Raw genomic sequence first — 16,525 nt, forward strand, 5'->3', positions numbered from 1 at the left:
TCTGAGACAAACACACACAGGCACAGTACGACACAAACAGGGCTGTCCGAATAAACCGTCGTGGCTAAGCTGATAAAAGCCAAGGGGCAAGAGTGGCTCAAAAATGCATTAAAGCCGGAGCCTTTTGTTTATCAAAAACAGGCAGACAGTTAGTCAAAATCCCTGGGCGGTCCGGGGACAAAACCATGAGCACTATAGCTTAACTACAGCGCTGGGCGAAAGGATAGAGTACACCACAGGGCATGTACAGGTCATACCTGTAGTGATCAGTGCCGCTGTGGTGACACATGTTGTAGGTGTGTACACACACACACACACACAACATATTAACTACTTACAGAGTGGAGCTCTCAGATGATTATGTTTTAAGTAACATATCCATGCGGGAAGAGATTAGTGATGGGTAATACTAGTTTTGGTAACTATTTCATGAAACTGCCATAGAACAGAGAAGTAATCAATGACAATATTTAATCATCAGTTGTCATTTATCAAACAAAAAACATGATTATTTGCTGCTTTTCTCTGTTTGTTATCAATGTCAATCTCACACCTTGTTTGGACAAAAACATCATCAAGTCTCTCTTTAAAATTGTGGTGGACATTTTCACCACGTTTGCACATTTATAGTTTTAATTATTAATGTAAAAATGTAACAGACAGATGAATAAATAATGAAAATGTAAGAAAGTTGCAGCATTGGACGGCCTTTCGAAGGATTTTGATTGCGGAGGAAAGTTGTTTATCTGAATATAATCTCGGGAAGCATTAATGGAAGAATCCATACTGATGAGATAAAGACAACAACAAACACAGATTATTTTGAAGTTAATCTGTGTGTAAACAGGTCAAATTTCAATGACAAATCTGACACAAACAAACACCCCCCTCCGCCGTCCCAGCAGGGGTAGGAATTAATTTGATATTTTTCACCATAATCATATTAGGGGAATTTTAATATTGTAAATCATAGCTTTATATAAAAACTGAAATATTTGGGATGCATGATGGATGAATTTCTTTGCCTAAACAAAATTGTTTAGGTATATCAATATTAGATGTCTTATGGGTTACATCTTACATCTTGACAAACTTTGGGTTGAGACTGAGAAACAACAAGACAGCAGACATATGCTACATCTCGGAGAAATGTAGGCTTTTTTAAAAGAAAATGAAACGGCCAATGGATAACCCGAGTGATGGCATTCATAAATGTTCATCAGACACGATTCATTACCTGTCTTTAAACACACAAAATATGTTTTTAATATTCAAATCACTTTTAATGACCAAACTGACCACTTACTGTACATCAGGACATTATTTCTGACAATCTGTTCAGGCTTAGACCCTGATGACACTAATCCTGTTTTCAGCCCCCTTCTCATCACATTTACGCACACACACACTCACACCAGGGTGTCACTGGCAGCATGCCGAGCCTTTGTGTCTGAGAAAAACAGATGATTAACTTGCTACGCAGTGCCGAACACCAGGGACCTGCAACCCCAACACACAAACAGAAAACCTGAGCCTCCTGGTTCAACCTCACAGACCAACTTCCTTCTGCGGCAACTCTCACACACACACACACACACAGAGGGGCGAGGAAAAGAGAGTCAGAGACTTCCTCCTGGCGTACACAAAGATGTGTGGTGAAATAAACAAGCATATGTGTCTAATGAAGTAGGAGGCTTGAGCACGGATTTGGGTTATTCCGTCCGACGAGTCTCTGACTGGCCGACTATCCTGTTTCGATCACAGACACAGATGAAGGTGATTAATGAATCGAGAAGGCTGTGGTTTATCAGAGATGTTACGCTTTCGCCCTTGAGGTACCGCTAGTAAAACAAAACTGGGCTAAGTTTCACAAAATGCTCTTGACACCAAGCTCATGTTACACCCACCGATTGCTGAGATTAGTTTGGGAAATGAAACCGTCCAGACTAAAGGGGTTAACTAATTGACCTGCCGTCTAATCTGTGCGACACAAACACAAAGATGAGACCAGACTGTCTTAATGACTTTAGATCAAAAAAGAAGATGCCAGTGAAGCATATGTCAATCAATCAACCAGTGAGGAAAAACAGTGGCCATCAACAAAGTTAGAAGTTGGGTTTTCTACCACATGAAGGTTATTTAAAAAATAAAAGTAAAATAAAGTTTTGTCATATTTTGAAACATAAATCTTATTTGAATTAACTGGTGCTTAAATATTAAGACACATACTGAAGTCACAATTAGACCCCGAAGACAGGGTATTGGATCTTTAACGTAGATGATAAAAAAAAATCATGAACTTGAATATGAATACAAGCTGAAGGGCGTCTTGCCCAAAATGTCCCTGTGGCAATATTTAAACACACACACACCCTGACACACACACACACACACACACACACACACACACACACACAGACAGACACACACCTCCGGATGAAAATAAATCACTTTCCTTATGGCTCATTTTATTCTATTACAGCACTAAAAATAGAACTGCATTTAGTTCTCTAATCCAAACAAAACAAAACATATTTTGTAAGTTGGCACACAGGTGGCACTCCTTGAGATATTTTTTCTCTCAAAAACAAGATCAGAAATTCAATCAAAGAGCAGAGCTTAGCCAATAGGATCTCAGTGTCTGTGGCAACAGCAGCATCAGCTCGAGCAGCCATTGGTCTCATGCTTCACACAGGGAAAGCTGTAATTGGCTGATAGCGTGCCGAGGCTTCATTGCCTCCATGGCAACATTGCTTCCTTATTGCTTGGAGAAGGTGAAAAGGAGGGAAAGAGGGGAGGCGACTTTCACTCAGACGCTACCTCTGCATTATTCATCCTTTGTCCCAGAGTGCTTGTACAATGTGTGTACATGCACTGACTGATGCATGTGTGTGTATGCTTCTAGGTTGGTCTTGGTTTGGGTGGTAATGATTGGTTGAGACTTAAAGGGGTGATTGGGGTGAAACCGGTGCAATAATTTCACTCAACAGTGCAATGCATCCAGCAACACCACGTCTATATATAAAACAGCTAAATGAGTTCAGAGGCCATTTACCGACTTCAAACACAGCTACTAGCCTTCAAGTTTTATTGCTCTGAATGGAACAAACAGAAAGATATTCTCTAAAATGAGTCTGTTACAGGGTGTAACAGCAAGCATCTGGACAGTCACCTGGCCAGCTTGCATCATACCCTCTCTATATATCTCTTTGCAGGATTCATGCAGGCACATCATCCTTAAGAGGGGACTGGATAAAGACAACACCACCAGAAACAACAAAGACCACGCCGGCTTGTTTGTTGTTGTTTTGACTTATTTCCCGAGCTGAGGGAGGGGAGAATTAGAGAGAAGGGGAGGGAGAAAGATGCGCAAGGGTGGGGTTAGCAGAGAGAAAAACATCACACCGAGATTAGGGTGTGTGGGGGGGGGGGGGGGTACACTCAAGACTCCTCCCCTGTGTATGTCTGAGCATGAGCAGGGGATAACGTCTGTTGACAGGCGTGCCGGCTAGCGAGCTGGCTGGCTGTTCCTCCGGCAGTGAACACGATGACGAGATGGCAACAGGCACTCAGCATAGCACGTGCTCTCAGTTGCCATCGCAACCTACCCTTGGATACAGCGTGCTGGTTGGCCATTTCTAACGGTTGTTGTTCTGTGAGGCTGATGAAACCTTGTGGGTGAGGGAGGGCAAGCAGTACAGCATGTAGCTGATTTCCCGCCTTAGTAGAAAGTGTTGCTAGGCACATTACAAGTCAGTTGGTAAACAAACACTCAGCATAATCACACCCCCCCTTAACCCCAAAGACCTTTAACGTGCTGTTTAACTCTTAAATCCAAAAAATACTTCCAATTACAGACAAAGCAGGATGAGCCACGGATCCCCAACAATATCACTGCACAAAGTCAAAGAAAACATTTCAAACATTATCCTGGTAGTTTAAAGTTGTCTTATTTGTTTTAATCTTTTTTGTAAAACTGACATTAAAATGCATTTTTTTAAATGACGTCTTCATTTTTGGATAGTTGAATACTTTATTACAGAACAATACTTAAGACAAAACAAGCAAGTACAACTACAAACAAAACAATACACAAAACCATAGTCCATATAATAACAAATTAAGGACGCAAACTACTGTCCTTTGAGAAGATTCTGGCAATATTTGAAAAAGATAGAAAAGTCTTTAGATCATTTCTTATTGAAAAGGTAGCCAATGATGTGCCTAACAGATGCAGCCAATATTAAAATGTGTCTTTTTCAATACAAATTTATCAATTGTTGTTCACTTGAAACCCGATCAAGGCGATGAAAAGCATATATACAGAACTCCTTCAAGGCTCTACGCTTCAGGAAGAGAGGAACAAAGAGTGTGTGAGTGGCCTCAAGTGGCCAGATCAATACGGCATTGTGCTGAGTGTGCAGCCTGCCTGATGAAATCCTGCACAAATAAACATTCTGCTCACAGCGTACATCCACTCTGCACTGAGACACGCAGAGAAGAGATGGTGCCATGAGCCACAGGAGCCGAGCTGAAAACATGATTGATTATATGTGCAGGCAGTCTTTGTTTCACCATCGGTAATCAGGACAAAGCGGACTGGAAGCTGTGTGTGTGTGTGTGTATGTATGTGCGCACAAGGTGAAGCTAGGACAAAACGTATTACTGAGGGACTGTGGTTGAGATGAAATTTAGAGGAGGAAGCATTAATGTAAAAGGTATGGGCGAGGAGTCTCGTTCAACACCTGGACAAAGCATCCATCCAGATAAGTTGACGTTCATCACTCTCATTCCACATCGCATCCCTCCTGAAGGCCAGCGTCGATCTCTTCCAGCCTCTGTGCCATGGACATGACCAGCATTTTCATCTGGGGGGCAGGAGAGAAGGGGAAGGTTATGAAGGGTGCAGGGTTGACAAACAGCAAGTGCAGGGACATTAGTAAAGAGTAAGGATGGAATAGGTGGGTATGAAGGAGTAAAGGATGGGGAAGAAATGAAGGAGAAAATGGACAGGTGGGAAATGAAGGGAGCAGCAGGAAGCAGTGAGGAAGAAAGAAGGGTGGGGTAAAGATAATTGTAGGGGGACAGCGAGGGAGAATGACGAAACCCAGAGGGGAAGTGGTCAGGGATGGATGGGCATGAAGGGGAGGAGAGAGAGTGGGAGACAGGTCAGTGAGTGTACAAGATGAAGCACCCAAACAAGTGTCAAGGAGTCAGACAGTCAGACAGAATACATTAACTATGGCGGCAGGGGTGATGAGCACCGTCATCAGTATAGCCGAGGACAAAGAGTTTATAGCTCGGTATCGTTTGAAATTTTTAATACTAGTGACAATACCTCAGTGGCATCTCCCGACATCAAGACAACTTGAAGCGTTACATTATTTTAAGAGTTACATTACTTTTATTTTAGATAATTTTTGTGTCTCATTTCATAACATCATTTTCTAGATGAATTGATTAGTCTATAAAATGTCGGCAAAAACATTTACAAGCGACAATAACGGGAAAAACAGCAACTCTTCACAGCTGAGAGGCTGAAACCAGTGACTGTGTGCGAGTTGCTTAACATCACTTGAACAATTACCAAAATTGTTGTTGTTTCTATTAAAAAGAACTTCCCAAACGCTGAATATATGTTAAAAATGTAAATACGTGAACTTTGTCTAAATAAAAAATACTTCTTCTGATCGACAGTTTGATACTTTTTGCTACTCAAACATTTAAGAGGGCAAAAGTATTGAATTTCTATATCTATACCAGTTGTGAACGGACAAGCGGTTACACACCACTTATACAGGACATGTTACTTTAAATTGTGTTGAGAAAATTGACTGATTGGCAAAAAAGCTTTGGGCTCAAACTCAAAACACAATGCTGATGGAAAGAAATTAAAGTAGAACTAACCATAATGATTTATGCTGACAGACATGTGATGAAAGAAAGCACTTATTTTAATTCACGACAAAGTCAAAAGCCTTCATAATCTTGTTACAATGTCTCAAAGGCTAACGATGAATGATGGCTTATAAAACCACCCAAAGTTAATGCAATCAGCGTGTCAACAGTCAGATTAATCTTCAGCCTAAACAGTCAATGACGAGGTGGATTTAAGTGGTAACCTACATATTGACCAAAGAGAAAATGAGGTGCGCCTGTTCATTTCATAATACCGCGCACCCCTTTGTTTGAGTGACACGTGGCGTAGCAACATTATCACATCAGTGACATGACGTCTCCTTAAGGACTGAAAAGCACATCTACTGTTCTATTAATGCTCATGTGCACGGTCTGTTTTTCTTTTAGTCTATAAGCAGTATTGTTACAAAGACAACATCTCATAACACAATGGATCAATTGTCACCTGCAGGAAAGGTCAAAGGTCAGAGACCACAGCCAAGTAAAACAAAATGCCATGCATACATCCGGCTATATTGACAAAGACGCTTCATGATCAAAACATGTTTTTCCTCTCACAAAGATTCCTCCACATGCTCCCCATCATATTTATTGTCCTTTGTGCAGGGAGGGCTTGTGGGTACTCCTGCACACTATCACCACCTACTGGCCAATCTGTGGTTTTGTGGAGATATTTTAAACAAAGGATGATTTAGAATAACTTTGGGAACCACTACACTATTACAGTGAAACATGCACGTACCCTCTACATATTCATAACAATAATAATTACAATGTGGCCAACAGAAAAGGAATTCAAAGTTGAAACATACAGAAAATTATAAACGGAAATGGATTTGGATGTGAAGACTGACATTTACTGAAAATATACTTCCTTATTTTTAATCTAATCTAAAATGGTATGAATAATAAATCACTTTGCAGGGGGTGACATGGTGAGATGAGGTAATGTCTGATATAAACATCTGCCCGTCACAGGCGAGAGGGCTTCCCAGAACTGAGCTGATGTCACCGTTAGCACAACATGTGCATTAATGATCAAAGAGAGAGCACTGTCCGCAAGACAATGCAACACATAAACAGTGACTCATAAATGGTAATGTGTTGCACCGATCTGTAGTTTTTCATCATTTTTACATACATTATAATTTTTAAATATTAAACTGTAACTGTGTGGGAGAAATAGTCTTAGTTACACATTACCATGAGCTTTAGAGTAGACATATAGCTCAGGGGATGAAACATTTAAAATCTCACAGAGATAGAATATCAGAGAAAACAGACAAAGAAAAGCAGCAGCAGTAATTTACCTCTGTCAGCTGTTGTTCAACAATGCCTCTGTACTCCAGTGTGACTGGCTGCTCTTTGGGGCCCTCTGCTGTCAACATCTGGCTTGCAGAGCCGAGCACATAGCTGTAAAAGATTCAGTGTAATATTAGGGAACTAAATGCAGGTAAAGGGGATATGTACCATTAACAGCTGTACAATTTCTAACATTTTATAACCGTACACACTACCCGTGTAAAGTTTATCACATTCAGATTTTGTGGAAGCCATATTTTGTTTGTGGTGTGGAATTGGACTCCTGGTTATAAATGAAAAGACTGTTTACAATTTTGGAACAAATTTTTTTAAACATATCTCATCTAGAGCTGCAAAGATCAATTCATTAAAATCGCCAACTATTTTGATAGTCAATTATTCAGTTTGAGTAATTTTCTTTCAGAAATAAAACAAAGAATCTGATTCCAGCTGAACTTTTTGAATTTTCTGGTTTCTTTACTGAAAGTAAACTGAATATATTTGAGTTGTGGACAAAACAAGACATTTAAAGACATCATTTGGGGTTTTGGGAAACGCTGATCAACAGTTTTTACCATTTTATGACAATTTATAGACCAAACAACTAATTGATTAAGCCGAGAAAATAATTGTTGCAGCACTAATCTCATTTTATTTTCAACTCGTTATTTTAAAATCACATTAAGTTTGGATTTTAATTCCTTGAGCCTTTTAGTTTGTGTGTATTCCAGCAAACACAACCAGCTGTAGCTTCACTTACTGTAAAGCTACAACATTTGTTTTAAATATTATATTTTCCACATCAAAGTAGTTTCTATTTCTACTTGATTATGAGAAAATGCTGATGTCATTCAAATTAAATTAGTTAATAACACTTTATAAATTAGGGTCCATGTTTTCATGTTTCATGTTTTCTACTAATAATCCAAGCCCTAAACAAACCTGTCAATGTCTTTAACACTAAAACAGAAAGCAAATCTCTTGTGGTCCAGGTTCTTAGGTGTGGATGCATAAACCATGCCAAGCACAGAGTGGCAGCCTCGGCAGAATAGATCCACGATCAGACTGTGGATAGAAAAAAAGATTTAATCCAACAAGTCCTCATATATAAATAGTAGGTTGTGTCTCTTTGCATTCAAAAGCAACACCTGTGCTAATTTTCCTATCCATCTACTAGCATATAATAAATGTTTAGAAAATTCAAACTATTGAGTAGAATATGAGTATAAAAACAAATTTTCCATTGACAAAATATGTAGTGTTATCTTTTGGTTACCTGAAGCAAAGGTGTATGGGACAGGACCAGTGGTGGGATATGACTAAGTGCATTTCAAGTGCTGTATGTAAAAACAAATATCAAGGTACTTGTACTTTTTATTTTAATTGAGTAAAGGATCTGAATACTTAATTATGTACTGGGCAGGACCTTCTTACCAGAGAGATCGTTTACTCGCTTCATGCAGGCGAGTGTCTGCTCCAACCACGACGTTGTCAGTCACCCCTAATACCAAAACATCACAAACATGTCAGCAAAGTACTGCAGCATTGTATTCATAAATTAACGTCGATATGTGAAAATTCCGAGTCTGCACCTATATTTGAATGCACCATTCTATCAGACTTTTGAAACTGCACGAACTGGCTTGCTAGCTTTCAAGTTAACAATTTAAAGTGATACAGTTCACAAAGACTCTACAGTATAGGTCTCTCAGATCAAGCTGTCTCTTGGTTTGAAAAGTATTTACGAAAATAAGAGAAGAAAGCAAGGTGACCCCATACTCACGCTTCAATCTGATTTGGTTTTGGCCGTCTTCACTTCCATCCCAGGACATTGAATCACCAACAGGCAACTTGCACTTCCCGCAGATGAAGACCACAGGTCCGTCGTCCACGTCCACGTCCTCGTCCTCCTCCGCTTGGCCAAACAACTTTTCTTCGACGGCAGTGGAGTCTATACTGGACTCAAACGTTGTATTTACAAATCTCTGTCGGTGTTTTAACGACTTTCCCCTTGACGCCATTTCTGCTAGTTTTTTTGAATCAAGCTGTTTTGAACTTACGCGGTTGGCTGTAAGTGGAGATCCATGAAGTATCAAGATAACGCGAGATGTTAACTTCTGTGTACTTCCGCTTTCGTCTCTTAGAGAGAGTCTAGTGTGATTTAAATATAAATTGTACTTTTTGCACAGCTTAACCTGCAACCGTGACCCATATACATTTTTTTATGGAAATATGTTTTTAACTGTATTATTGACATCTTGTACAAATATTTAGCATTATTCTATGAACACAGTAAATGCCTATTCAGATTCGTTATCTATGACTGAAATATAGAAGAAAAGTCATATATCAAAATCTATTGGTTATTCTATCAAAATTTGACATACTTACGTTTACAAGCCAAATGCCTATTTTTTTTACTGTTTTAATTTACAAATATGTTGTACTGTACATAACAACTATTGTAATCTTAAACCAATAAAAAAGTTGTAAAGAGTCTTTACAAATCTTAGCCAAAAGCCACCTTTGGGAGAACCATGTCTTTATCATATTTATTGTTGGATGCCGAATAGCTCTAGTGAGTGGCAAGCAAAATGTGATAGTAAACTATGTACATTTAAGCACTAGCCAATCCCATCAGTGCGTGACCATCTCTAAGCATGTTGTTTTCACACATGCATCTTCAGAACCTTATAGGAACAATTAGAAACGAAGACTACATTATGATTACAATACAGTATATATATATATGTATATATACATATATATATATATTATATATAATCATCACCATCAGATGTTTTCGTCTCTTTCTGCTGTGCCAAATAAAATGAAAATGATGATCACAAAAAAAAACTATCAATTTATTCATTTTGTCATTCACTATTACATACGTTTCTGTAAATGTGATAATTCCTACTCTGAGTGTTTCATTTCGGAAAGGTTGTTAGGGAATCCATAGGGAATTTACGTGAACTGTCTTGATCTGAACTTTATCTTTGGTAAACGTAAACCGGAAACACGTTGTTAATAGTGCGAGTTTTATTTTTTTGTAATTACATAATTCGTCCCTTATTATGCTTTTACTTATTAAATTCGTCACCAATTGTCATCTATTTTTTAATAATTAAAACATGTAAATCGTCGTTGTTACTAGAAGTAGGATGTTTGCTCCGTCTTCTCATTGGCTGTTGACCCGGAAGTTATTATACAGATTTTCTGTGGCGCGAAAGCTAAAACTGTTGTCGTTTATTTCTAGGGCTGCGGGACCCCCTGGACGTCTAAGTGAGCGAACTAGCTGTTGTGGTTTCTGTTGCCTTTTCATTTGCCATGTGTCAAAAGATCAATAAGGTAAGGTTCAGTGTCTTGGTAACTTGACTTTATAAGTTAATGCAGTGACTGCCGTTGGCATTTGTTTACCATCCTGTGTCATGTCGCTCCTCAGGTAAACAGCTGGCTCAGAGAAGTGTTTGGAGATCAGCCGGTGCCACACTTCGAGGTTAACACCAGGACAGTGGACATCCTGTACCAGCTGGCACAGTCCAGTGAAGCCCGGTGCAGTGACACAGCTCTCCTCACAGAAGACCTCAAACAGAAATCATTAGAGTATCAGGTTGAAGGTGAGTGAATTTGAAATGTCAGTGGATTTGATGCAAAGTCTCGGTCATTTAAGAAGGCTACCATACAGTATAAACCAACAGTAATGTTTATTTTAAAGGAAAACTCCAGTTTATAACAACCTGTTTCATATTTGAGTAGGTTTGACCATCATTTATCTCAGTTATGATAACATAGTACTCACTAAAGTAATAACTGATATCTGGGAACACAGACACATGATCTATCAAACAGGTTGTAAACAAGCCACAGTTTAGCCTGTTCCGAACTGTCAGTAAGGAAAACATACATATGTGATAGTGAGATCACTTGTCCCATGTACTTCTTTTTAGCGAGACAGTCCATTAATGTACACAACACAGTCTTTACAGCATTTTCACAGAACCAAACTATCTTTCCTCCACCTAGGGTCTCATCTCCGTGATGTTCTTCTACAAGGTCTTGGCCTGTCCTTTGCATGCTTGTCAAAGCCAGCGGCTGACTACTTGTCTGCTTTAGTGGACACTGCCATGGTGCTCGGAGTCAGAGACACATCACTGGGCAGGTACACTGTCAAAGTCTTATTTTCTCTTACTATTTTCTCGTCAGTAGTTATCTTTATGAAAGATTTCACAGTTGGATTGTTATGTCTTGTCTAGCTTTATGCCAGCAGTGAACAACCACACCAATGAACTGCTGGAAGAAGAGAAGTCAAACAGGAGACTTGAGAGGGAACTCCGAGCCCTCAGAAAGAGACTTGGTGCCACTCTGGTGCTGCGGAGCAACTTACAAGAGTAAGAACATGGATGCAGAGGATGATGATTCTACGGCTTTGTAACATTGTTATAGTAAAAACAAACACTATGGCTATGACATACTGTGTGTTGACACGTCCAGTTAACAGACATAAACTGTTTGCTGTTACTGTACATCATCTTTAATCCGCTTCATTGTCTTCAGGGATATCAACAAAACTGTCATATCACAGTCAGTGGAGAGCGCTAAAGCGGAGGAAAGAATGCTCAACATGGATTTTGTGACGGCAAAGGCTAAAGAGCTCAGCAGCAGACGAGAGAGGGCAGAGGTATGTTGTGGTGTTACACCGTTATCTGTTATAGCTGCATAGTGCTGCTGATGCACGGTACTGCTATTTATAATTATAAGTTTTACATTTCTCCCTGTTTCCTTTTCAAATATGAATATCTTAGCAGGAGGTTTAGTTGTACTAATGACATCTTGCTATGCAGCCTGCAGAGCCATACATTATTGGTGTCCTCATTTTATTGTTTATCGAAATGTGCTCATGAATTAAAATGTCAAACGAAAATGTATATTTTTAGTGACAAGTTTTGTTTCAATATCGCCACGGCGAACACCACACCATGTCAGGTGGAGACAAACGTGTCCGCACTGTTAGCTAGCTAACGTTCCCTTAGATGTCGTAACACAAAATGGATCGGTTTTCGAAACAAAAAGGTGATGTGGGGGAAACCCTGCGACAGTAAAAGCTCCAAAGCATGTGGTGAGGAAATATAACCCTGAATACATAACATTTGGGTTCATAATGGCAGACAATAATGGGTAAAGATAATTAGTATATTTATTTTGGTCATTACAGCTGAAAGTGGCAAAACACATAATTATAGCCAAGTTTATTTTTCCTGTCATGTTATGTTATTTCATTTGTTTTGAAAGGTGGTCGTCAGAATGTTCTTAACAATCAGAAGTGGAACCTTAAATTGCAAAAGGTTGAGAACCTCTGTTATGCCTTATACTCTTTTCAGATACATACATTCATTCATAGCTTAATAATGTTGCCCCTGATGTGTTACTATAGGTGCAGAAATTGCTCTGTGAAATAATTTCAAATAACTTCCTGGCTTGCCACAGTTCTTTTCTTTTGTTGTGTTACCACTTTTATTTTGTTAAGAAACACAGACTGTAGTTCAGGGGTCGGGAACCTATGGCTCGCGAGACATATATGGCTCTTTTGATGACGCGATATGGCTCACAGACAATTTTGAGCTGACATTTTTTAACATGATTAACAAGTAATAAACAATTATACTGTGTCATTTTAAAGTAAAACATTTAGCAGCGGATTTGTTTTTAGTTCTCCCCTCTCCTTTCCTCCGCTCTGTCTCTGACTGCACACCGCACACACTTACACACGTGTGTGTGTGTGTGTGTGTGTGTGTGTGTGTAGCCCTGCCCTTCGCGAAACAGCTGAGGAGAAACTGCGCAAAGCAAGCAGTAGACCGGGGGGGTCAAACTCATTCACAGAGAGGGCCAACATTAAAAACTGGGACTACGTCGAGGGCCAAACACGGTCCACATGTATTGAACAGGGATACACATAAAGTGCAAAAAGATATGGAACGTATTTAAGTCAACTGCAGACGGGTTGCTGAGCAGTTCAATTAAAATATCTGAGCAGCAAAGTCGGCAAATGCTCTCAGTTGATCAGCAGAATGCTGTCGGGAACACAGCGGTGGAGATGTTTGTCAGTGTTTGGAAACACGTAGTGACCAAAGTTTCCTTCTGCATCAGAGTCTCCCACAGGAAAGCTCGGCTTGGAAAGCTCTCACTGCATCACTACATGTCTGTGATCACACGGCCCTGAAGCTGCAGGTTTAACAGTGAGAAGCTTCGTTATGTCGCACAAACAGTCCAGCTCACATCGTCCCAGAGATCTGTGGTGTGTTTCCCTTTGCTTTCCAAAAACTTTCATTTCATTCACACATTTCAGATACTTCCTCAAATGTCTTTTCCCGTGGTTGTGCCATGCATTGATTTAATTACCAAAACCGGCGGGCCAGTTATGACAGATATGATATTTTCTCGCGGGCCGGATATAATAATAATAATAATAATAATAATAATAATAATAATAATAATAATAATAATAAATTGTATTTGTAAAGCGCCTTTCAAAGCTAAAAGCAATCTCAAGGCACTAAAATGCAGGACAACAACAAAAACAACACCAACAACAACAGACATAAGAGGTTAAATAGATCATAATTGCCTTGAGTTTGACACCCGTGCAGTAAACACTGAAATATGAGATAAATAACGTAAGCGTTTAGTTTATTTAATAAAAGAGCACCTGTTCAATGCAACACTGATACTCGGAGACGTGTTATTCTTAAAAAAAATGCATGCATAAAGTTGCGTTCAAATTGATTAAATATATGGCTCTCAAGGAAATACATAAACAAATATTTGGCTTTTATGGCTCTCCCAGCCAAAAAGCTTCCCGACCCCTGCTGTAGTTTGACACGGGTATAATGAGGGCATCAAGTTACTGCCTCTGGTTAAGAGCACAGATACGATGCTGCGGACAGGTCCAACAGTTAACGCCCTCGGTATCATTGTCAGGAGAGACCAGATATTCTAAATATGACAGTCACGCAAAAGCAACCTTGCTAGAGCTCTGTGTTTGAGCTTGGCCTGCTGTTACATTATCTTCTATCAATCCTGCAGGCTCAACTTGTATCCAGGAACATGGACAAGTCTATCACCCACCAGGCTATTGTGCTGCTCTCTGAGGTAATTTCAGCTGTACATGCAACACAGTCGAACACCATGGTAATGAAAAGGTGACACTGTCTGCTCTCAGGGTTTGTAATGTGTCATCTTATTTTTCTCTCTGTAGGAAGCCACAGCGCTGAAACAAGAAATAATCCCCTTGAAAAAGAAACTGGAGCCTTACATGGACTTAAGCCCGGTACGTTTGGTTTCAGTTTGTCTCGTAACAGTGCATCAAGCAAAAGGGCTTTCACATTATCCTAAATATTGTTTTTGAGAAATTATTCATATTTTGATTGTGCATTTGTTTTTGTTTTTTTTACCTTCTAAACCACAACAGAGCCCATCTCTTGCTCAAGTGAAAATAGAAGAAGCAAAAAGGGAATTGGTGAGTATCTTAATAGTTTATTCAATGATTTGATTATATGTCGTACTTTTCTTTTTCTTTTTAATGCCATTTTGTTTCCTCAATTACAGGCTGCAATTGATTCCCAACTTCAGATGAATATGGATTTCAAGTGAAGATGTTTGTAATGCTAACATCTTCACTGTTATGAGCTGTAGATTCTCTGTGTTTGAAAAATAATAAAGTAATTGTTCCATGTGTTGGTGACTCTTTGTAATGTGTTGCAGCAGCCAGTGGGGAATTCGTATGGGGGAGTTAAAGTCAATCTGCTAATTAGCATGTTAATGCAGTTTCTGTCTACAATTGTGTGTCCCTCAAACAAATCACATGACTGTCTCCCTCTTTTGAAAGTTCCATGTAAATAAAGCAACTTCCTTATACAGGAAATGTATTTTCCTCCACATTCCTCCATTTTGCTTTTAAAAGAAAACAAAAAAGAGCAATTCAAACCACTGTCGAGGAAACAATGTAAATCCTGGTCCTTCTTTCCTTTGGTTGGACTTATTCAGTTTATCTTCCCCTTTTCCTGTTTGTTACAAAACGTCATTAACACTAATCAAATGTTTTGTCTTCACTTTCACGTCTATCTAATCAAGGGGTTGAGTTTTTTTTATTTGTCATATGTCATTTCTTCCTTATAGACATTGTAAAGACATTTGTGTCATTGATTGAAATTAAAGATTGCTGACATGAGCCAATCTTGCAATGGGAGAAAAACTACATACTGACTATACTGCTATAGGTTTACATAAGACTACACCTTTTTATTTTCCTTTTTGGACCTACATGGCTGAATCTTGTCTTAAAAGTGCATGAAACTTTTTCAGTTTGACAACAAAATTCCACAGGCTTTGGAGGGATAACAGCACATGAAAGGGGTTTCTGAGCCACTCCCTGGGTGCCTAAAGCTAAAGTACAGAGAATGGAACAAACTAGGGGGCCTGTTGTCCAGTTTGTATGCAAAATATCACCTCTCAGTTCCTCCCCCTGCCAGTCTTCCCCCTGTGGAGCCGAGCGTGGAGACTAATGTCTCTGTCAGTTTGACTGTTGTAGGTCTGCGCTGCAGCCTGACATGTTGATTGACCGGTTACCATGGAGTGGGTCATGGATGTGGGCCGGGGGGGAATTTACTCAGTAGGCTCCCAGCTTCATTCAAAGGCACCATGGTTAGGACATCAAGACCTTATGAAATGAAACAGAATCCAAATATAATTTCACTGAAATCAATTTGGGACACACACACACACACACACACACACACACACACACACACTAAATATCATTAACACTATGATGTCTGTTTTGCGGTCACTGCCACTATCTTTGTCTTCTAATTGATTGATTTCTTGAACAAAATATTTGCCAATGTGCTGTGCCAGTATTTTTCTTTGTCGTCCAGATGTATGTTAAGTATCAGTTTAACTATTCCTGTCTATACTTAGATATTAATTTTGCGTAGGGAAGATATTACACAATCTGCCAAATATATAGGCCGATATATAAGAAGACAAATCCAAGTTAAATCCAGCAACCCTCAAAAGGGTTTTGAGTTAGCGTTTTGTTTATTTGCACATAATAAAATCAAACAAATGACATAGAAATAAACATAAAAAGAATGTGCAGAAGAAATAAAATCAAGCACAATTTTAGAAGTAGGCTATAAAGGCCTGTCAATGTATAGCAGTGGGAAAGAAGGAAGAGAAAGAAAAGCACTGGAGGAAACCTCACAGAAAGCATTTTCCCATAATCCAAAAGGTAAACATGTGCCTC

At 39.3% G+C, this 16,525-nt stretch overlaps 2 protein-coding genes across 3 annotated transcripts; one reads left to right on the forward strand and one right to left on the reverse strand.

Moving 5' to 3' along the window:
* Positions 1–4,013: 4,013 nt before the first annotated feature.
* On the reverse strand, positions 4,014–9,298 carry mis18a (MIS18 kinetochore protein A). The gene is made up of 5 exons (XM_029447354.1): positions 9,005–9,298; positions 8,656–8,722; positions 8,164–8,286; positions 7,230–7,332; positions 4,014–4,868 (listed from the first exon to the last, which is right to left on the reverse strand). The coding sequence occupies exons 1-5, from the start codon at positions 9,240–9,242 to the stop codon at positions 4,788–4,790; spliced, it is 612 nt and encodes a 203-aa protein (XP_029303214.1). The 5' UTR covers positions 9,243–9,298; the 3' UTR covers positions 4,014–4,787.
* On the forward strand, positions 9,273–14,955 carry haus1 (HAUS augmin-like complex, subunit 1). 2 transcript variants are annotated; one of them, XM_029447352.1, is made up of 10 exons: positions 9,273–9,291; positions 10,481–10,572; positions 10,667–10,841; positions 11,248–11,383; positions 11,478–11,612; positions 11,779–11,902; positions 14,305–14,370; positions 14,477–14,548; positions 14,690–14,737; positions 14,827–14,871. In XM_029447352.1, exons 2-10 carry the CDS (start codon positions 10,552–10,554, stop codon positions 14,869–14,871), a joined length of 822 nt encoding a protein of 273 aa, XP_029303212.1. In that variant the 5' UTR covers positions 9,273–9,291; positions 10,481–10,551. The 2 variants fall into 2 exon arrangements, with proteins under 2 accessions (XP_029303212.1, XP_029303213.1); XM_029447353.1 differs by lacking the exon at positions 9,273–9,291 and having other exon boundaries at positions 10,552–10,572; positions 14,827–14,955.
* Positions 14,956–16,525: the final 1,570 nt, after the last annotated feature.

Source organism: Cottoperca gobio, chromosome 14, assembly GCF_900634415.1.
Source record: "Cottoperca gobio chromosome 14, fCotGob3.1, whole genome shotgun sequence".
In the NCBI taxonomy this organism is placed as follows: domain Eukaryota; kingdom Metazoa; phylum Chordata; class Actinopteri; order Perciformes; family Bovichtidae; genus Cottoperca; species Cottoperca gobio.

What these genes read in the sequence shown, in the direction of transcription:
- mis18a (XM_029447354.1), bottom strand. Translation starts at nt 9,242, where the DNA reads ATGGCGTCAAGGGGAAAGTCGTTAAAACACCGACAGAGATTTGTAAAT. An exon ending in AGTGTTAAAGACATTGACAG is followed by an intron (nt 7,333 to 8,163) that starts GTTTGTTTAGGG and finishes AATCTTTTACAG; the next exon opens with CTATGTGCTCGGCTCTGCAA. An exon ending in TTGAACAACAGCTGACAGAG is followed by an intron (nt 4,869 to 7,229) that starts GTAAATTACTGC and finishes CCTGCCCCCCAG; the next exon opens with ATGAAAATGCTGGTCATGTC.
- haus1 (XM_029447352.1), top strand. Translation starts at nt 10,552, where the DNA reads ATGTGTCAAAAGATCAATAAG. An exon ending in GCAGACGAGAGAGGGCAGAG is followed by an intron (nt 11,903 to 14,304) that starts GTATGTTGTGGT and finishes TCAATCCTGCAG; the next exon opens with GCTCAACTTGTATCCAGGAA. An exon ending in AAGAAGCAAAAAGGGAATTG is followed by an intron (nt 14,738 to 14,826) that starts GTGAGTATCTTA and finishes CCTCAATTACAG; the next exon opens with GCTGCAATTGATTCCCAACT.